The sequence below is a fragment of the Lepidochelys olivacea genome (assembly GCF_965140295.1).
Source record: "Lepidochelys olivacea isolate rLepOli2 genome assembly, chromosome: 5".
Taxonomy (NCBI): Eukaryota; Metazoa; Chordata; order Testudines; family Cheloniidae; genus Lepidochelys; species Lepidochelys olivacea.
In genome coordinates this window covers 79,282,767-79,305,084 of record NC_140415.1, presented here as the reverse complement: position 1 = coordinate 79,305,084, position 22,318 = coordinate 79,282,767, and the positions used below count along the sequence as shown (strand labels likewise).

At 40.6% G+C, this 22,318-nt stretch overlaps 1 protein-coding gene across 7 annotated transcripts in view; it reads right to left on the bottom strand.

The window, feature by feature from the left end:
* Nucleotides 1-22,318, bottom strand: part of CSNK1G3 (casein kinase 1 gamma 3) — a 165,092-nt gene that overhangs the window by 94,042 nt on the left and 48,732 nt on the right. For all 7 annotated transcript variants that reach the window (XM_084629411.1, XM_084629409.1, XM_084629406.1 and 4 more), the window contains one exon: nt 11,367-11,436. In XM_084629411.1, coding sequence (XP_084485537.1) covers nt 11,367-11,436 — 70 coding nt within the window. The remainder of the gene's footprint in view (nt 1-11,366; nt 11,437-22,318) is intronic.

Here is a 22,318-nt window from a genome sequence, read left to right as displayed (position 1 = left end):
TGAGATTGATCACAGTAGTACAGGGAAAGGAGGAAAAGTTACACAGACCTTTCGGCCACCTCTGGGGAGAGCATTTTTATCTGGTCCTTCGATCCCTCTTTACAGAAATATGCGGTAATCCCGTGATTGATGGGTGACGCAGATATGACCATCTTTGGAGCATCAAACATGCTCACCAAGAGCTAACATACCTCTGGATGAAGACTCCACTCTCCCTCATCTAGTTCTTCTCTGCTAAGTCAGTTGGCAACAATCTTTCTCCTTCTCTGGATATGTAAAGCATGGATGGACTTATCTCAGATGGAGCAGAATGTTATCAGAAGACAAGTCTCCCATTGTAGGGATGATTATCTTATTCTACCCTGCTTGATAACATGGGCTGTGACTCTGATGTTGTCCGTCAATCAAAATTTGAATTTTTTACCCCTAGAAAGAATGCGTGGAGTCCATACCATATTGTTTTGAGTTCTAACCAGCTTATACTACATTTTGTTTCCTGATTTTTCCAAGTAACATGAATTGATCTCATGTCATGTGTGAGCTCTCCATCCTGAAAGTCTGGCATTAAAGAGGAACACGAATGTGTCTGGTTCAGCTATCAAACTAGTGCTTGAAGGCACTACAGTTAAGCCACCATCTGACAGAAGTTACTATATTTAGTGGAAAGCAAGCTTTCTTGTTCAAATGGAAGATGGCAGAAAAAATTAAAAGGTCTTGTGTGAACTTAAGTACACTGCAGCTTGTCATGCACAATACTATCATTCCCAGCAGTTACAAAGTGGACACAGACTTCACTGCAGTTGACAACCCACTTGGTCAAAGACAATTTTTTTCTGTCTCTCTTAAGAAATGAAGACTTCGTTGCTCATGTTAATTTCCACTTCCACACTATATATCTGCTGAATTGGATTTTCCCAAATTTAGCATGAAATCACAATCATCCACAATCCAGATTATTCTTGACCTGTCCTGTATCAGTTTGTCTCTGGATAAGGCCCTCAAATAATGTAACCAAGGAAACGGGGGGAGGGGGAAGGGGAGATGGACACTTTGTTCCGGTGCAGCTTTTAGGACAACCAATACCTGCATAGACATGTAAAACATTTTGTTTCTTATACTTTCAGAAACAAAATATTGGTATATCTGCTATATTGGATGGGTACCAATATTATCTTAATGGGCAACTCAACACTTCCAGTGTTAAAATTTAGAATTTCGCAAAAAGAAAAGTACTTGTGGCACCTTAGAGACTAACCAATTTATTTGAGCATAAGCTTTCGTGAGCTACAGCTCACTTCATTGGATGCATGCTGTGGAAACTGCAGAAGACATTACATACACAGAGACCATGAAACAATACCTCCTCCCACCCCACTCTCCTGCTGGTAATAGCTTATCTAAAGTGATCACTCTCCTTACAATGTGTATGATAATCAAGTTGGGCCATTTCCAGCACAAATTTATAAATTTAGAATTTATAAATAAGCAATCTAGGTTTTTAAAAATATTTTATATATTTGGGTTCTGACTAGCCACCTCCTTTTCTAGAAAAAAGCCTCACCCATCTTTCCAGAAAAAGGCCCTTGATGAGAACTGCTATTCTCAGTTATAAAGCAATTAGGAGCACCTGTAGGCACAAAGGTGAAGTACAAGCTGCCTGAAGAAAAGAGTAAAAGGGCTACTGTGAAACTAGGGAAACATCTGTGCCTCACACCCTCAGTATAATTTGGCTGTTTAGAGAATCTGGTGTTAGGTAGAAATACATTCCCACAGGGCATACTTAGGGTCACTGTCCAGCGGGTGGTGTCCAAACTGGGACAGCCTGTCTAACAGTCAGCAAGAGTGGGAAAAGTCTGGTATGTTGATTGCCAGCCAGCAAAAAAAGAATATGTGTTGGCTGAGTATACTGTATTTCTGACGACTGTACACTCACATTATTCTTGAAAGGAATTTTATCCAGATGCTAGAGAATATGGAGTGGTGACATTTGTAAGTAACATTACTGACCAGGACAGCCAGTTCTGAAACCATGTTCTACAAGTGTACCTATCTCAATCTACAGGATCCAGTTGAGACAGGCCTCAAATGGAGTCTTCTCTTCAATTCAGTAGTAGAACAGTCTCTCTGGGTTCTTGCACAGGGTTTTACCATCATAAAACATGCATCTTCCAGGTTAGCTTTCTATTGCAAAGGCCAAGCAGAGTCCTTCACAGAGTCTTCAAGCTCCTCTCCCTTCTCTGGTTATAGGAAACTGCTTGGTGTAGATTTTTTATGTTAGTGGTACGAGATGAGGGTGGTGGTTGTCAATATCATTCCAAATACAGTGGGAAACTTAGCTAAAGGGAAGGTCTTGCAGTATAACCTCAATGTAAGACAACTCTGGATTAGTTTCATCTCGAAGTTTGTTCCACAGCCTTGAATGTTTTGTCACAGGTTCTCACGTGCTTCATCCTGGGTTTCTTCCAGAGGAGCTGAACTGTCTTGATAGTTCATAGATGGAGATTTGTTCTGTAATATAGCGAGGAACAGACATAAAAGGCTTTGAAAATCAGAACCAAGGCTTTGAACTTGCAGTGTAAAGGGACTGGGAGCTGGTAGAGACATCAGAGTATGGGGTGATGTGCTCATGGTAGTTTAGCCTGTTGAGGCAGCAGGAAGCAGGATCCCTTACATGGTTCTCCCTTTCAGCTTCAGGTACAGTGAATTCCAGTAATCCAGCCTGGATGTGATAAATATATAGACCTTTGTAACCAGATCCTCAAATGAGATAAAGGACTAAAATTTCCCAGCAAGCTAGAGGTTCAAAAAAAAGCTAATCACTGATGATACCCAAACACAATGGCTCATTAATGAGCATATTGGGACCACAAGGTTTTTCACCTCTTTGACAAATGTGGTGCTTATGCCCAGTGGATGGGAAGGACAATATCCAAATTAGCTTTAAGCATCATCTCCTCTTCCAACCAGCATCACATTGGTATTGCCTAGAACAAGTATGAGCCAGCTGCTCTTCATCCAGAAGCTAGTCTCTTGTAGGCACTGCAACATGTTAGTGGTGATGGTTGCATCTGGGGAAAATGAAACATACTACCAGGGCTATGTCCAGTGTTATATCCTGGTTTGAAGCCCAATTCATATCATTCACAATGTTTGAATTTATTACAGGTTTCATGAGCTTGGTGTGTGGGGAAAGAGAAAAGAATGTTGGCTGCCTAAGAAGCTCTCAGAAAGAAAGGCCTTGGGTCCTAGCTTGAACAATTCCTCCTTTAATACAGTGACTCCTCACTTAACATTGTAGTTATGTTCCTGAAAAATGCAACTTTAAGTGAAACGTTGTTAAACTAATCCAATTTCCCCATAAGAATTAATATAAACGGGGGGGGGGGGTTAGGTTCCAGGGAAATTTTTTTCACCAGACAAAAAAGACTATATTATTTATAGATAGATACACACACACACACACACACACAGTATACGTTTTAAACAAACAATTGAATACTATACATAGCAATGATGATTGTGAAGCTTGGTTGAGGTGGTAGAGTCAGAGGGTGGGATATTTCCCAGGGAATGCCTTACTGGTAAATAACGAACTAGCGCTCTGCTGAGCCCTCGAAGATTAACACATTGTTATTAATGTAGCCTCACACTCCACAAGGCAGCACAAATGGAAGGAGGGTAGACAGCATGGCAGACAGAGAGACACACAGTGTGTGTGTGTGTGTGGTTTTTTTTTTATATGAGAGAGAGAGATGTGCATTACCCCTTTAAGTATGCTGACCGCACTCTAAGTACATTGCCTTTTTAAGTAGATCAGAAAGTTGAGACAGCAGCTGCTGCCAGCAAGCTCCCTCCATCCCGAGCCCTGTCGTGTCCCCTCGCCCCCTTTTATGGAGATGGAGTAAGCGGGAGGCACGAGCAGGGGGGAGGGGGACACCCTGTCATTAGCCCCCCTCCTCCCCGCACAGCAAGCAGGAGGCTCCCAGGAGCAGCTCCAAGGCAGAGGGCAGGAGCAGCACATGGCAGTGGGGGGAGAGACAGCTGAACTGCAGGCAATTGATAGCCTACTGGGCAGCTGCCACACAGGGAACTTAGGGGAGCGGGGAGCTGACGGGGGGCTGCTGGTCCACGCTGGTTCCAAGCCCCCACCCAGCTAGCTCCAATGGGCTTCTCTTCCTGCAAGCAGTGGACAAAGCAGGTGGCTGCCAAACAATGTTATAAGGGAGCATTGCACAACTTTAAACGAGCGTGTTCTCTAATTGATCAGCAACGTAACAACAAAATAACATTAACCGGGACGACTTTAAGTGAGGAGTTACTGTACACCAAGATGAGAACAGATTTTCAAGGTACAAGGTCACAAAGCCAACCTGCCTGAACAGTGATGGATGATGCTCATATCATCCATACATATATGACACGAACTGAGAAAAATGTAATATGCACTGATTAACTGAGTGTTATTCATGATCCCGGGTCTAGTTTAATTTCAGATAAGAACCGGTAACAATACCTTTCAGAAGTTCCCTGTATGTAAAGTGTTCTGGACTGCAGTAAGTGTACATTTTATACCTATGACTATCAGTTTTATTTACTTATCCTGTAGTTTTGAGTATTAGAAACAGCAATTAAATTACCTTTTAAATTTGACTTCTCAGTTTACTGTCACAGTGCTGACAGACTGATCACTTGCTGCGTAAATAAGTATTTCCTGCCAATAATTCACTGAGTTATTCTTACTTTTGAATTGTGACTGTGTAAAAAGGAGTGATTGAGTTTTCACAAAACTTTTCAATTGGGTATGACACTAAAGAAAAAGCGCATCATTTATGTGAAAGATCGATAACACGATCTAAGGAAATTAGTTAATTTAAATATATTTACTAATCTAATTTCAGAAAACTAGTTTCCCCAATTAATTTTCACTAAAGCACCAGCTCTGTTGGAATGCATGGCCACCAGAAGGGTACACACCAACAGAAGTCCATGTTTTTTCTTCTACACTCCAGAAAGCAGCAAGAGGTGCTCCCAACTGTGTCAATGCACCCAAAGATCTTTGGACCCATTTGCACTACTCTCCTAGAGCATCTTATTCTTCAGGTCGAGATTCCTATATTGTTTATAGGAAGGGTACTCCACAATCTAGAAGATTCATCCCATTCTCTTTGCGCCATTACTTATCCCCTGAAAATTGCTACGATGCAAGTTGTATTAAAGCACTCTGAGCTTCGTACCTTATTACCCCTGACTTTTGAAATATGGTGGGACACATAGAACAAGAGATTAAAAAAAAAACCAAGAAACATTTGCCTGGAAAGCAAAGCATAGGAGACTTGACTTATGATAATTTAAGTTACGAAAGGCCTATATAATGTAAACTGATCAGTTCCCTCTATTTTGCTCCATTCCACAATGAAAGATCAAGGGCTCAATGACCTTAGCAGCAAGTCAATTTAGAACCAATGAAAAAGGAAGTACTATTATATAATGTATGATCATCCTGCAGAATTTATTGATAAAGGAAACCATTAATTCAAATGCTATGGCTGAAATTCCCCCCACCCTCCCTTAAGGGCTGGATAATTTTTACAACCACTGCCAACTGTACTAGGACAAGCTAAAGTAAGAGTTATCAAATTCCATGCCTCACAATGAAATCACTTGCAGTAACTAAGAATTGATTCCCCATCCCACTTCAATGCACAACTGGCTGGGCATATATTTTGGGGGAGTGGGAAGTCACTTTCCACTGAAGCATCAGACAGTGGTAGCTGCTGATGTCAAGCTAGAGAACATAGTCCAATCTAATGTATGGAAAATATGTAGAATTTGACCATGTGTATCTGATTATCAACATCACAATTCACATTAGAAAATTGAAGATTATTTTCGGAGCATATTTTAGAATTAAAAAGTTTAAGTAGCAAGTTAGAGTACATTTACCCTTGCTTGCCAATAACGTAAAAGCACAAATTGAGTGGTGAATCTGAAAGTTAATGAGGTACTGGATTAATTTAATCCACATGTCCTTTCACTATTACATAATGGATTCATACAAGAGTAAATCAGCCCAGACATTGTAACTGGTTCTGGATTTTGTGTATAATTGTTTTCAAGGCTTTTTTTTTTGAGCGAGAGCGAGAGCGAAGTATGAGGGGATTCTCAGGCTGTTTTTTTAAACAAAAGATTTTTTTTTCTAGTCTATGACTTCACAGATGTAGAAATGCATCAGTACATCATTCCATGGACAAAAGCTACTAAAGATTATGCAGAAAGCCCTGTCCTACAAATGTGTTTTGTCAGTTACTATTGCAACTAAAATGCTATTATTATTATTATTAACTATCATTATTATTGAGTTATTATTGATAACTCAAAAAGAACATCTTCTGTCAAGTGGCACACTACATCACTACACTAAAATTCACAGATCAGATATCAGCAGGAGTCAATTAAAATGAAATCACAGGAAATGTTATGCAGTTTCTATAACAGTTGACTAAGGTGAACATATTCTATAAAGGCTTTATTATTTCAGCTTTAGAGAGTTACCATTGATGTCACTTACATTCAAAACAGTTGCTCCTAATATTGTATTATAGGCAGAACAGGTAGCCATGCTTAACACATAATGTTAACAAAACCCTGTTTTGGTAGCTTATAACTGCAAATTTTAACTGTGTGCGCTGAAGTTTCCATACCATTTGTCTGCCCCAGGCTGAATTATTTACTTTTTTTAAATTATTAATTTCAGCTAAAACGTTTCAGCTATTTCTCAAAGAGATCAGGAGAAAATATATTGGTAAGCATATCTTAAAAATATTTACAACCACTTTGTTAAGAACCTCTTATGCTTCCATGCTTTGAGGCATGGATTTGAAATTTGACAAGTCACAACACCCTGGTATTAAGGGTTTGCCTTTTGTCATCCCTGTGAAAACCCACAGGAATTTGTCCATGTTATAAGCCTCTTAATATCTTAGTTCACATAGTTTGGCAGCTAATTCTCTGAATATTTCATCTGCAGAGTGGTTATATTTCAGCTCAGGAATGTTGAGACTGAGGACTTCCTTTGCAATTGCTCCTCCAGGCAGCCAGGGTCTGTTGTGGCAATAGCCACAGAAATCAAAAGCAGGGACATCATCTCCTGTACTCAATGCTCCTCCAGCCAGCACTAGGCAGGGAGGAGAATGAGAAAGTAGCCTGATTTGAATGCAGAGAGGTGATAAGGGGAAGACTGAGTCTGGGCCAGGAAGCTAACCAGGTTGCAGGGAGAAGACAAGGAAAAGGACAGGCTAGAGGGCAGAAGAGTCTATAATCTCTAGAGTACACTCCCCTCCGAATCTGGAAAAAAACTCTGTTTCAACAATCCCCTGCTGTCAGCAAATATATGTGAAACCCACTGACAAAATGTGTACCATCTACCTCTAGTGGTTGGTCCACAGAAGATGACAAACCTACTGCAGCTTTCAGTTACTGTTAGAATTCTGCCATCATTTGAACTGTACTGTAGATCTGGAAGTTCTATCCCTCCTGTTGAAGCAGGAGGGAGTCGCTATGATTCTACATGATGGAATTTCTTTTCAGCTTGCTTTTTTAAAGGAAATTACATACAAAAAACTATACTAAAAGATTAAGATTTCAAAGTCAAGCAGTCAAAATTTAGGAAATGCCAGAATTAAGATTGTCAATACAACCTTAATTCAGCCCCCTTGTTCATACGCATGATGATAGTCTACACGATCACATACCATTTTTTTCCCACAGAACTCCTGCCTCATTCAGTGCGCAGGATGAATAGTGCTCTGGAATTCATTACAGTGTATACTGAATGAGGCTGCTGCCTATACTACCTGGCCTCATTTATTTCAGAAGAAAGGTGTGTAGTAATTGAGGACAGGGACTTCAGTAACTAGTGCCTTAATTTGTATTTAAGGCAGCTGCATGCCATTCTGGAGAACTGGGTTTTAGCCCTACCTCTGCTACACAGTTCCTATGTGATTCTGGGCAAGTCACTTAAACCAAACTTTTCACAATCTGCCACTAACTAGGTGTTCCTCATTTTCTGAGCGCCCAACCTGAGACAGTAGGGCTGCAACTGAAGTGAATGGGACCTGTGCTTAGAATAAACAAGGCATCATAAAATGCATGAGTACTCTGAAAAATCAGGACCTCAAAAATCACGTGTCAGATTATTCACCCACAATTAGTGGACAGTTGGCAATTTTGTCTAATTTCTATGGCATGGCTTCCCACATCTGTAAGTCAGGGATAAAAATCACCACCTCACTTCACATAGAAAGTGTGAAGATAAAGATTCACAGGTGTTTGCGAAGCACTCAGGTGATGGAGTGCCATGTAATAGACCACGAGGAAATTCTGTATTCAGTGCACAATTTGGACTGTCTGTACTGAAGACAGCATAGGCCCACATAAATCAATTAAAAACAAAACAAAATACTGAATTAAAAACAAACAAGGTGCAAACAAGGTGGCTGAATTAAGTTTGAACAATCAACCTTAATTCTGAAATTTCCCAACTTGAATGCTTGACTGTGCAGCCTTAACAATCTAATAATGTAGTTTTAAAAAAAATATAATCCACTATACCTGATCTTAAAAACCTTCAGTGATGAGGATTCACAACCTCCCTTGGAAGCCTGTTCTAGTACTTAACTATCCTTATAGGTAGAAACTTTTCCCCCCTAATATCTAGCTTAAATCTCGCTTGCGGCAGTTTAAGCACATTACTTCTTGTCCTGCCTTCACAGTGGACATGGCAAACAACTGATCCCTATCTTTATAACAGCCATTAGCTTATTTGAACACTCTCTCAGGTCCGTCTCTGTCCCTAGCCCCCAGTCATCTTTTCTCAAGACTAAACACATCCAGTTTTGGGTTTTTTTTAATCTTTCCTCTAGGTCAGGTTTTCTAAACCTCTTTTTGCTGTTCTCCTCTGGACTCTCTCCAGTTTGTCCACATCTTTCTTAAAGCATGGCACCCAGAACTGGACACAGTACTACAAGTGAGGTACTCACCAGTGCCAAGCAGAGTGGGACAGTTACTTCCCATGTTTTACATATCATATTCCTGTTAATACATGCCAGAAAGATAACAGCCTTTTTTGCAAGTGCATCACACTGACTACTCATCCATGATCCACTATATCGCCAAATCCTTTTCAGCAGTGGTAGCAGAATAACCTAGCCACTTATTTCTCATTTTGTAATTGTGCATTTGATTTTTCCTTTCTTAAGTGTAGTACTTTGCACTTCTCTTTGTTGAAGTTCATCTTGATGATTTCTGACCAGTTATCCAATTTGTCAAGGTTGTTTTGAATTCTAATTCTGTCCTCCAAACTGCTTGCAGCTCCTCCCACCTTGGTGATATCCACAAACTGTATAAGCATACTTTCCACAACATTATCAAAGTCATTAATAAAAATATTGACAAGTACTAATTCCAGGACAGACCCTTGCAAGAGACCACTAGATACCATCCTCCCATTTTGACAGCAAACTATTGGTAACTACTCTGAGTATGGTCTTTCAACCTCTTATGCACCCAACTTGGAGTAATATCATTTAGAACACATTTCCCTAGTTTGCTTATGAGAATGTCGGGTGGAATTGCATCAAAATCCTTACTAAAATCAAGATATACTGTAGCTACATAATTGAAAGATGGGTAAGGAACTGGTTAAAGGGAAGACTATAACAGATCATACTGAAAGGTGAACTGTCACACTAGAAAGAGGTTATTAGTTGAGTTTCTCCAAGGATCAGTCTTGGGACCAATCTTATTCAACATTTTCATTAATGACCTTGGCACAAAATTTGCATATCACACAAAGGTGGAGGTATTGCCATTAAGGAGAAAGACCAGAAGATCATACAAGAAGGTTTGGACAGCCTTGAAAACTTGAATAAAGAGAAATGGGATGAAATTTAATAATACAAAGTACAAGGTCATGCACTTAGGGACCAAAGAATTTTTGCTATAAGCTGGGGATGCATCAGTCAGAAGCAATAGGAGGAGAAAGACATGGGGATATTGGTCAATCGCAGGATGATAATGAGCCACCAATGTGATGCAGACATGAAAAATGCTAATGCAATCTTAGGATGCATCAGTCAAGGTATTTCCAGTAAAGATAGGGAAGTGTTATTACTATTATATAAAGCACTGGTGAGACCTCATCTGTAATGCTGTGTGCAATCCTCATCTCCCAGGTTTAAGAAAGATAAATTCAAACTGGAACAGCAGCAGAGAAGAGCTACTAGGATGATAAGAGAAATGTAGAACCAACCTTCAGAGAGGAGACTTAAGGAGCTTAGCTTGTTTAGCCTATCAAAATGAAGGATATGGGGAAATATGATAGCTCTCTATAAATACATCAGAGGGATAAACACCAGGGAGGGAGAGGACTCATTTAAGTTAAGGGCCAATTTGGCACAAGAACAAATGAATATAAACTGGCCATCATCAAGTTTAGGCTTGAAATTAGAGGACGGTTTCTAACCATCAGAAGAGTGAAGTTCTGAAACAGCCTCCTCCTCCCACACACTAAATGTTCATATGCGCCCTGCTGGCATGCACTAAAAGTTCCCTTGTACGCTTTAACGTGCTCCCATTTCAGAAAGGGTAGATTACAGTACTACGGAATTTTAGTGTGCATCAGAAGGCTGTACATGGATATTTGGTGAGCAGCACAGACGAGCTTGCCACAACTATAGCCTGGTCTACACTGGGGGGAAATCAACCTACATTACACAACTTCAGCTATGTGAATAACGTAGCTGAAGTAGATGTACTTAGATCTACTCACCACAGCGTCTTCACGGCAGTGAGTCGACTGCTGCCTCTCCCCCGTCAACTCCGCCTGTGCCTCTTGTGCCAGTGGAGTACAGGAGTCGACGGGAGAGCGCTTGGGGTAGTATAGACATACCTTAAGTGTTTGTACAGACAAGCCCTCAGCACACCAATTCACACCCACAACTTCTATAACGTCTAAGGTTTGAGTACTTGGAAGCTATATTTTTCAATAGGTAAAAAACTATCAGTTTACAATAAATCGAAGTTAAATACATATACGCACAATTGCAAAAACAGTGTATAAATATACTACAGAATATATTTCCATCAGAGTGAATAAGCCAGTACTGACATGAAAATATTCCAGCAATAAAGTTATATATGAAACCAAATGGCTTTCAGTCTATTTTTTGTTTTGCTGCTATGGCTACCTGCTGATTTAAAAAGATGTTATTAAAGGACAGTTACACCCCAAGATCAGTCAACTCATGTTTAATCCATTGTCAGTTTTCACATTATTTTACAGTCTGATACACTGTACGTATGTTTACCTCCAGATCCTAATTGCTTGTAGAATCTGTATTCCAAATGTAGCTGTGGTGCTCTGGACTTCATTGGCTCCTGATTTAAAAAAAAAAAAAAAGCAAACAGAAAGGATTTAACCTTTAAAATAAGACAGTTTATCTCAATTACAGTTTTTGCATTATTTACTATCCATTGCTCTAATAATCAATATATAGCGAAGATGTCTTTATCAAAAAAAAAAAAAGAAGAAGAAGTTTTACACTACCAATACTTAGTGAAAATGTACATGGTGAAACGAACTGGTGTTAACAGATTACAGAAGGTTAACCAGTCCCCATCCCAAACTAATTCTATATTAGATGGTAAAAAAAAAAAACGGTCAAAACAGGATTATTTGGGTTGCAAAGGCAAGCACTTGAAAGTTAGAAAATGCCAGATTTACAGTTGCCCATGAAATCTTCATTCTGACCTCTGTGTATTGAAGGAGACAGGAATCATGTGGGAAAAAAGTATGTGATCATGTAATTATTCACACGCACAAGGGGGTACAATTAAGATGTAGAGGTTAACTATAAATCTGGCATTTCCAACCTTTTGAGTGCCTGATTCTGCAAACTAAACATTTTACCATAGTTTTTGTTTTGTTTGTCTGCCTGTTGAGTGGTTTATTTTTTTTTTAAATAAACTTCAACTGAGTGCAACAACCCCTCATTATGTATCAGTGGGTAATGAAGCCTGAACCTTCACCATTACAGCACAGACTACTAACTCTTGAGCTACAGAACCAACTACAATAACTGACAGTAGGCAAGGCTGTTATCCCAGTGCGGCGTGGGGGGGCGGGCGGAAGAGGGAGAGGGAGATGGGATGGGACTGCTGGATCCAGGAGTAGCCTAGAATGACTACGCTTTGGCTTCTTTTTCCTTCTTCTGCCACTTCCTCCCTGGAAATTTGGTAAGAACATACCCAGGCTGAGTCCCCCAGGGGCAGCATAGGCCACTAGTGCCAGGGGCTCTGCCCAGGGAGTGGGGAGCCCAGCTTGGCTTTCTTCTCCACCCCTGTCCATCCATACAACTGCTCTGGCAGCTCCCCGGTGTTCCCAGTACAGCATGTGCTGCTGCAGCAGCAGCTTCTTAGCCCTTTTGCGTGTTCAGTTATTTTGGCAAGATGTCAAAATTTTCCTGAGGAACACATGAAAGCAAGGGAATGATGAATTTTGTTTTTTTAACAGTTTATATCTCAGCAAGAGCTGAAAGGAAATTTCATGACAAAAAAAGCATTTCCCTCGTTCAAGGACACTCCTCCCTTTGAGCATCTAAGGTCTCCAGCAAACAATGAAAGAATGAGAGTTTCTCAAAGAAAAGGTACCAAGAATCTTTTACCCTTGTAAGGGTTCAGCAATCTAAATACAGGGGGTGCTAACCAGCTGACTTTGTAGATCTGGGATAGTAACACATTTAATATAAACTCAATGTAAGTGAAAATGCTGTTCTATAAAAAAAAAGTTGTGTAAAGCACAAGAAACTGATAATAGCTGTGCTCCTTTAGAAGTCATCTTTCAATTATGGGTTATTCAGAGCCTTCCAATAAAGCATATCACTTGATCACCATTACGTAACTGGCATATCTATTTAAACTAGTTCGAAAACTTGGCTAAACTGGAGTATCACTGACTAACGTACAATATATCAGTCTTTAATCCAGTTGTACAGAATATTGCTTTCTCCCAAATGCATGGGATTAAAATTTAGGATCACAAATACACAAAATTAAATAATATAGTTGAAATTTGCTGTGGTAATAAAAGTTTTTCTAAACTACGCAATTCTGCTGTAACTAGTATCATATAATGCAATATTACTGTCCCATGAACTGTTATGTGATATCTTCCTCTTATAAGGGTAAGGAGGTATGTGTGTCTGATCTGCTCAAACACTCAGTACAGAACTGCATTTTCATGGGAAAAGGGAATTCACTTAAATGAAGTGTACATACCTACTTATCAGACTGCAGAGAGCATTTAGAGATTGGTCTCAAAATAAATGGGAGTGTTCCAAGTCAGTGGTGGAGAATTGCTGGGGTAGAACAGTTGTAGGAAACCACCAGAATGGAATGCATTGACCAAGTGCAAAGCAGCCAAGCAAACCAATCTGAAAGCTCTATACCAGCTGAAAATTCCCTTAGCCAAGAGGAAGTCTCCAATGGCCATGTTCTCCAGCTTTAGTGCATTTTTCACCATTATCTGATGAATGAATTGAGGGATTAGTTATCCACCAAATAATGCGTAGCGTAATATTCTACCAGTTGAAGACTTGCTTTAATACTGGAAAAAAGTTGGATAATGTATCTGATGAACAATGTTCAACAATCTCTGCTTCATACACTAAATGCAATTCCGACCGTAGTTCACTTCACATAACAAATGGTTCCAGTGAGAGAGGACAATGCAGAATTATCTACAGAGCGTATTTTGTTTCCATAGGTAACAATATTGAGAACACACACAGTTGGCTGTAATAGATATCTCTAGCAAGATACAAGAGCATACTTAAAGATAAACTCACCTTGTCCTTGAACTTGAATTTAAATATTGTAAAGAAGGTTTTTCTTTACTATCTAAACTCCATCTTAATAAAATTTGCCCAAAAGCAAATAAAGCAAGTCTAAAAGCAATAAAGAACAAAGACTATATACAAGAATGCTTAAGTAAGAAATCAAGCGTCAGATTTAAAAGCAGAAAAATATAATTTGTTTTATGAGCTGTTAAAGACATCCTGCGCCAAGAGCTAGAACTATAGTCCCAGAGATTTACCGAAGTGTGCTCTGAAGTATCTACCACTACCCTAACTTTTTCTTGATGTTCAAATGCTGAGGGATCTAGACAGCATACTGTGCTCTCTCAAAAGAGGCATAGTGAGCTTCTTCAACTATATAAGCACAAGACTTCATTATTTTCCATGTGAAAAGCTGCCTCACAAGCCTTACAGCATTCCGTAGATCATTAGTTTTTTGTGAAGGGTTTCTCCAGAGTCAGTTTTACATCCATGCAGGGCCAGGATTTTTTAAATGATATTCAAGTTTCCATGCAAAGGAAAGTGTCCCTTGTTTTCCCTAGATGAGAATGGTTCTTCCTCTGAAGGATATTCTGGTGGTTAAGACTAGGCTGAACTCTTGGCTCTGCCGCATGCTTATTACAAAAACTTTAATCTCTGTCTCAGTTCCCTACCTGAGATACAGGAACTGTTCCTTACCTCAAAGGAATGCTGTTTGAATATGAACAGCTTCTGTGAGATGCTCATATAGGTTATGATGAGAGAGACTCTCTTATGTTAAACAGATACACTTGTCACAAATATTTGAGTGCTGTGTTTTTATTGCATGTTAATTTGTATACTCAAAGCACACCAGGAAACAAGAGATCATTGGCTTATTCATTTCCTTCTATAACAATTTGATAAAAGAATTTAAGCATTGCAGAAGACAGTTGCTCACCCTAGTCCTAAGGGCAAAGACCAAGGGTCTATGTAAACGTTGTCCTATGACAACGTCAAAGTACACAGCTGCAAATCACTTCATTTCGACAATTTTTAGCTCCACTACAGCCTCACAGTCCAATGGTAACTTTTACTTATTGCAGAGCTGCTACACTGTACTCCTTCAGTCTCTTTTGTATACTCTAACAATGCACCAGTCTGACTACAGGATGGTTTCAGGGAGCAGATTCCCATTGGAGACAGGGGTCATCACATGAGTATTGTTTCTTGTTGACCGCTCATTCCAGGAACCATACCAGCCTGTTAACTTTGTCTGTATTTACAAGTATAAAATAAAAACTAATCCAGGTTCTCTCTGCAGGTATTTCAGTATATCATCATTCTGGGCAGCAATAACTGATGATCTCATCTCTAAAAACTTAAATGTCCTGTCTGCCTCCTGGATCCAAAGGGTTCTTCCAACTTCTGGGATAGACTACACCACAGCACTTTTGTTTCCTCTTCATTCCCCTTGGGAAATCATATCTTGCAGAGGTTCAATGGAGACTGAATAAGCTGATTCAAGGCTACTGACGACAAAATGGCAGGAACTTCCTCTCAAACATTTTATCAATCTGATCATTTAGTGACGGAAAGAATTATTATTTTCAGATTGGTGGAGCATTGAGTAGCAATTTTCTTCTACTAGTGTAACTTCAGTTTTTTAAAAAAAATTGTCTTGCATATGATCTAATCAGAGGATCTGCCATACTGTATCAGACTAATTGTCTATAAAGTCTGTGACAAAGTTCCTCCTCTACCTTGGTGGGTCTTGTGCTGATTGGTGGATTTGCTCACCTTGGAGCTTCACGGCAGCCCTCAGTTTGGACAGGGAAAAAGGGACCTACTTAACCTGGGGCTAATATATCTGCCTTCTATTACTCTCCTGTTGCCATCTGGCCCGACCCTGTCACAAGTCACATATCCTACTATTACTTTATTATATAAATTGCTCCATTGGCTCTTCAGACAAAACAATCCCTGCCATAAATAGCTTACAGTGTATGCTTAGATACAGCATGGCAAAGGAAAAACTACTGAGTGTGGGGAACTTCGGCAAGACTGGACATGGTTGCTTTAGGTAGTTGTGCGTTTATGTTGATGGGTCTATTTTTTTTTTTTTAGAATGTTTGTTACGAACTGTAATAGATGTTTATGAATAAAGGTTTGGGGGGAAGCTTACTTGGTTGGTGGTTTAACATGCAGAGTGGGTGAATTTGTGGGAGCAAAAGAGAAGATAATGGAAGGAGTGGGAGAGTCTGAAGCATGACATCTTGCAGGGCAACAAAGGAAATGTGCTTGCCAGAGAGGGCAAGATAATAAAATAAAAGTAAATGAATAAAAATGTTAACAAGATACGGAGTGCACAGTTCCGATGTTCCCAAACTGTGGTCAATGGAGAACTGACTGGTCATGCGATGCTAGTTATTCATAGATATTTAGGTCAGAAGGGACCATAATGATCATCTAGTCTGACCGCCTGCACAATGCAGGCCACAGAATTTCACCCACCACTCCTCAAAAAACCTCTCACCTATGTTTGAGCTTTTGAAGTCCTCAAATCGTGGTTTAAAGATTTCAAGGAGCAGAGAATCCTCCAGCAAGTGACCCGTGCCCCGTGCTACAGAGGAAGGCGAAAAATCTCCAGGGCCTCTTCCAATCTGCCCTGGAGGAAAATTCCTTCCCGACCCCAAAATATGGCGATCAGCTAAACCCTGAGCATATGGGCAAGATTCACCTGCCAGATACTAACAGAAAATTCTTTCCTGAGTAACTCAGATTCCACCCCATCTAACATCCTATCACAGGCCATTGGGCCTATTTACCGTGAATATTTAATTACCAAAACCATGTTATCCCATAATACCATCTCCTCCATAAACTTATCAAGTTTAATCTTAAAGCCAGATAGATCTTTTGCCTCCACTGCTTCCCTTGGAAGGCTATTCCAAAACTTCACTCCTCTGATGGTTAGAAACCTTCGTCTAATTTCAAGTCTAAACTTCCCAATGACCAATTTATACCCATTTGTTCTTGTGTCCACATTGGTACTGAGCTTAAATGATTCCTCTCCCTCTCCGGTATTTATCCCTCTGATATATTTACAGAGAGCAATCATATCTCCCCTCAACCTTCTTTTAGTTAGGCCAAACAAGCCAAGCTCCTTGAGTCTCCTTTCATAAGGCAAGTTATCCATTCCTCGGATCATCCTAGTAGCCCTTCTCTGTACCTGTTCCAGTTTGAATTCGTCCTTCTTAAACATGGGAGACCAGAACTGCATACAGTATTCCAGGTGAGGTCTCACCAGTGCCTTGTATAACGGTACTAAAACCTCCTTGTCTCTACTGGAAATATCTCACTTGATGCATCCCAAGACCACATTGGCTTTTTTCACAGCCATATCACATTGGCGGCTCATAGTCATCCTATGATCAACCAACTCCAAGGTCCTTCTCCTCCTCCGTTACTTCTAATTGATGCGCCCCCAGTTTATAACTAAAATTCTTGTTATTAATCCCTAAATGCATGACCTTACACTTCTCACTATTAAATTTCATCCTATTATTATTACTCCAGTTTACAAGGTCATCCAGATCCTCCTGTAGGATAGCCCTGTCCTCCTCTAAATTGGCAATACCTCCCAACTTTGTATCATCTGCAAACTTTATTAGCGCACCCCCACTTTTTGTGCCGAGGTTAGTAATAAAAAGATTAAATAAGATAGGTCCCAAAACCGATCCTTGAGGAACTCCACTGGTAACCTCCCTCCAGCCTGACAGTACACCTTTCAGTACGACCCGTTGTAGACTCCCCTTTAACCAATTCCTTATCAACCTTTCAATTTTCCTATTGATCCCCATCTTTTCCAATTTAAACTAATAATTCCCCATGTGGCACGGTATCAAACGCCTTACTGAAATCTAGGTACATTAGATCCACTGCTTTTCCTTTGTCTAAAAAATCTATTACTTTCTCAAAGAAGGAGATCAGGTTGGTTTGGCACGATCTACCTTTTGTAAAACCATGTTGTATTTTGTCCCATTTACCATTGACTTCAATGTCCTTAACTACCTTCTCCTTCAAATTTTTTCCAAGTGCATACTACAGATGTCAAACAGGCCTATAATTACCCGGATCACTTTTTTTCCCCCTTTCTTAAAAACAGGAACTATGTTAGCAATTCTCCGATCATACGGTACAACCCCAGAGTTTACAGATTCATTAAAAATTCTTGCTAATGGGCTTGCAATTTCTCGTGCCAATTCCTTTAATATTCTTGGATGAAGATTATCTGGGCCCCCCGATTTAGTCCCATTAAGCTATTTGAATTTCATTTCTACCTCAGATATGTTAATATCTACCTCCATAACCTCATTCCCGTTTGTCATGCTACCATTATCCCTAAGATCCTCTTTAGCCTCATTGAAGACTGAGGCAAAGTATTTGTTTAGATATTGGGCATGCATAGATTATCCTCGATCTCCACTCCATCCTCAGTGTTTAGCAGTCCCACTTCTTTCTTTGTTTTCTTCTTATTTATATGGCTATAGAACCTTTTACTATTTGTTTTAATTCCCTTGGCAAGATCCAACTCTACTTGACTTTTAGCCTGTCTCACTTTGTCCCTACATGTTCTGACCTCAATAAGGTAGCTTTCCTTGCTGATCCCGCCCATCTTCCACTCCCTGTATGCTTTCTGCTTTTCCTTAATCACCTCTGTGAGATGCTTGCTAATCCAGCTTGGTCTACAACTCCTGCCTATCAATTTTTTCCCCTTTCTTGGGATTCAGGCTTCCAATAGCTTCTGCAGCTTTGGCTTAAAGTAATCCCAGGCCTCCTCTACCGTTAGATCCATAAGTTCTTCAGTCCAATCCACTCTCCTAACTAATTTCCTTAATTTTTGAAGGTCAGCCCTTTTGAAATCAAAAACCCTAGCTGCAGATTTATTTTTGTTAATCCTTCCGTTCAGTTTGAACTGAATTAACTCTTGATTGCTTGAATCAAGATTATCCCCTACAACCATTTCTTCTATGAGGTCCTCACTACTCACCAAAACCAAATCTAAAATGGCATCCCCTCTAGTCCAGTTCAGCAACTACTTTATGAAGGAATCCATCAGCTATCGTGTCTAGGAAAAGCCGAGCCCTATTATTATTGCTAGCACTCGTCCTCTAGTCTATATCTGGGAAGTTAGTCTCCCATGATCACGCAGTTTCCATTAGTATTTACTTTATTAAAAACATTAAAAAGGTCTCTATCCATATCCAAATTAGATCCTGGCAGTGTGTAGCACACCCCAAGCACTATCCCAGGGGAGCCTCTAGTAGTTTTCTTCCCCAATGTAATTTTTGCCGAGATGGACTCTGTCTTATCCATTCCATCGCTTATTTCTTTACGTTCTACCTCATCATTGATATACAATGCTGCTCCACCACCTTTACCTTAATTTTGGTCTTTCCTAAACAGCACATACCCTTCAATACCCGTAGTGCAGTCATGACTACTATTCCACCATGTTTCTGTTATCCCTCTAATATCTGGTTTCACTTCCTGCACCAGTAGCTCTAGTTCCTCCATTTTGTTACCTAGGCTCCTCGCGTTGGTGTACAAACATCTTAATTTTTGCTGTTTGGCCTCACTCACATTCTGTACCCTATTAGGCACGGTCATTCTACAGCCAGTATAACCTATTAGACTGCTATCCACACTGCCCGTCCTCCTTATATACATTCTCCTACCCACGGCTGTATCCTTTCTTACTTCGTTTTCTTCCCTCTCAATGCTAAAATCTGGCGTGGAGATTACCTGGACATCTCCCAACCATCTCCCCCAAATTCCTAGTTTGAAGCTCTCTTAATCAGTTGTGCCAGCCTCCATCCTAGAAGTCTATATCCTTCCCTACTCAGATGAGGTCCATCCTGAGAGAAATGTCCTCTGTCCATGAATGCCTCCCAGTGGCCATACATCCCAAAGCCCTCCTTATAGCACCACTGCCTAAGCCATCTGTTGATAGGCATAATCTTGTCACACCTTTGTTGCTCTTCTCTAGGAAGAGGCAGAATCCCACTAAAGATCACCTGAACCTTGATTTCCTTAAGCATCTTCCCCAGCCTAGCATAGTCTCCCTTAATACTTTCCAGCGAGAATCTAGCCGTATCATTTGTTCCCACATGAAGGATAATTTGGGGATTCTTTCCCACTCCCTTTAGGATCCTTTTCAACCTCAGGTCTACATCCTGTATCTTAGCCCCTGGAAGACAGCATACCCTTCTATGCTCTGGATCAGCTCTGGTTACAGGCCTGTCTATTCTTCTCAGTAAAGAGGCCCTGATCACATAGACCTGCCTTTTCCTGGTGACGGTGCTATTCTCCGGTCTATCCCCTGTTCCCTCTGGCTGCAAGTTCTTTCCTTTCCTATTCTCCCTTGTAATCCTCTTCAACCCATCCTGTATCCTCCTGGGGCTCATGTTTGGTGTAGTCTCCATTGACTCTTCCGCTTTTCCTATAGGACTAGCTGCTCTTCTCTTCTTCCTTGCCCTTCCACCTTCAGTGACTACCTGCCGAGCCCCTTCTTCATTTTTCAACTCTGCAAACCTATTCCTGAGCTCTATTTCTCCTTCGCTAGCCCATCTTTTCCTCTGCCTGGTTCTTTTAGTCACATGCTTCCACTGACCACTTTCCTCACCCAGTCTCCCCTCAGAATTCCCCAGGATTATGTTCAGATCTTAAACAGAGGCTTTGTGTACATAGAACCAGCTATACCAACATAATCCCCCAAGTAAACACACATTCAGATTTAAAGAGTGGCTTTTTTCAGTTTTAAATTTAAACCCTTCCCAAGTAACAAACTAACTTGGGGGAAAAAAAAAAAAAAGAGAGACAGAAGAAGAGCATGTCTATCTTTGGGCTTACCAGTGAAACAATCTGTTTAATTCACACCTTAGGTTATAGAAAAAATTCTGCATAGATAAGGCCGGTGTTTACAGAAAAGTAAAGCTACATGAAATGTTTACCCAGTTTTTTCCCCATACAAGAACTCCAGCAATTTATACAGGGATGTGGGGGGATCCTAAATGGGAAGGAAGGTAATGATAGATTTCTGAACAGAAAAAGAGATTGCTCATGAGAACCTATTAAGACGTGGTCCACACTATGAAAAATTCGTGAATCCCTAAGGTCAGGAGACTGTGGGTGTAAAAGCACTTTCTGCTACTGTCAACCACAGGCAGCTTGCAGGAGAGTGCAAATACCTGATGTTTCAGAAGGTTAAAATAAGTAATTCATTTAACCAGTTGTGCAATAATGTATGTAACATTTAAAAACACTAAAGTTTGCAAGTAACAGCCGTGTTAGTCTGTATTCGCAAAAAGAAAAGGAGTACTTGTGGCACCTTAGAGACTAACCAATTTATTTGAGCATGCATCTGATGAAGTGAGCTACATCACTTCATCAGATGCATGCTCAAATAAATTGGTTAGTCTCTAAGGTGCCACAAGTACTCCTTTTCTTTTTTCTCCTTACAATGTGTATGAAAATCGAGGTGGGCCATTTCCAGCACAAATCCAGGTTCTCACACACACACACACCCCCCACACACATAAACTTACTCTCCTGCTGGCAATAGCTCATCCAAAGTGACCACTCTCCTTACAATGTGTATGATAATCAAGGTGGGCCATTTCCAGCGGGGGGGGGGGGGGGGGGCGGGGGTGAGAAAACCTGAATTTGTGCTGGAAATGGCCCAACTTGATTATCATACACATTGTAAGGAGAGTGATCACTTTAGATAAACTATTACCAGCAGGAGAGTGGGGTGGGAGGAGGTATTGTTTCATGGTCTCTGTGTATGTAATATCTTCTGCAGTTTCCACAGTATGCATCCAATGAAGTGAGCTGTAGCTCACGAAAGCTTATGCTCAAATAAATTGGTTAGTCTCTAAGGTGCCACAAGTACGCCTTTTCTTTTTACTAAAGTTTGCAAATTTTTTCTTTGCTTACATAAAGAGCATAATAAAACATCCTTGTGAAAATTAAAGCATAAAACCACAAACAGTTAAAAACTCATTTCATGCCAAGAGCACCATCCCCTCCTGAATACCAGTGTGTGATGAGGTGGACTAGGCCCTGACTCCCTCTGCTGAAGGCCTCACAGCCCTGCCATACCCCACCCCAGAAAAGGGCAGTGAAGAGAGTCCTCCAAGTTGCCTAGAGTGGTGGCGTGGGCTGCAGCCAGAGAGGGGCAGCAAGGAGCAGCTAATCCGGGTTTAGCAAGACCATATAAAAGGAGCTGAAGTGCAGAGCAGAGTTCAGTTCTTTGCCGGAGGAATGTGGGTGGTGTGCCTGACTGGCTGAGGGAGCTACAGGACCTAGGACAGAGCAGTACTAGCAGAGATTGGGGGGTGGGGAGTAGAGGCCGAGAAGGAGCTCTGGGCTGGCCGCTGGGA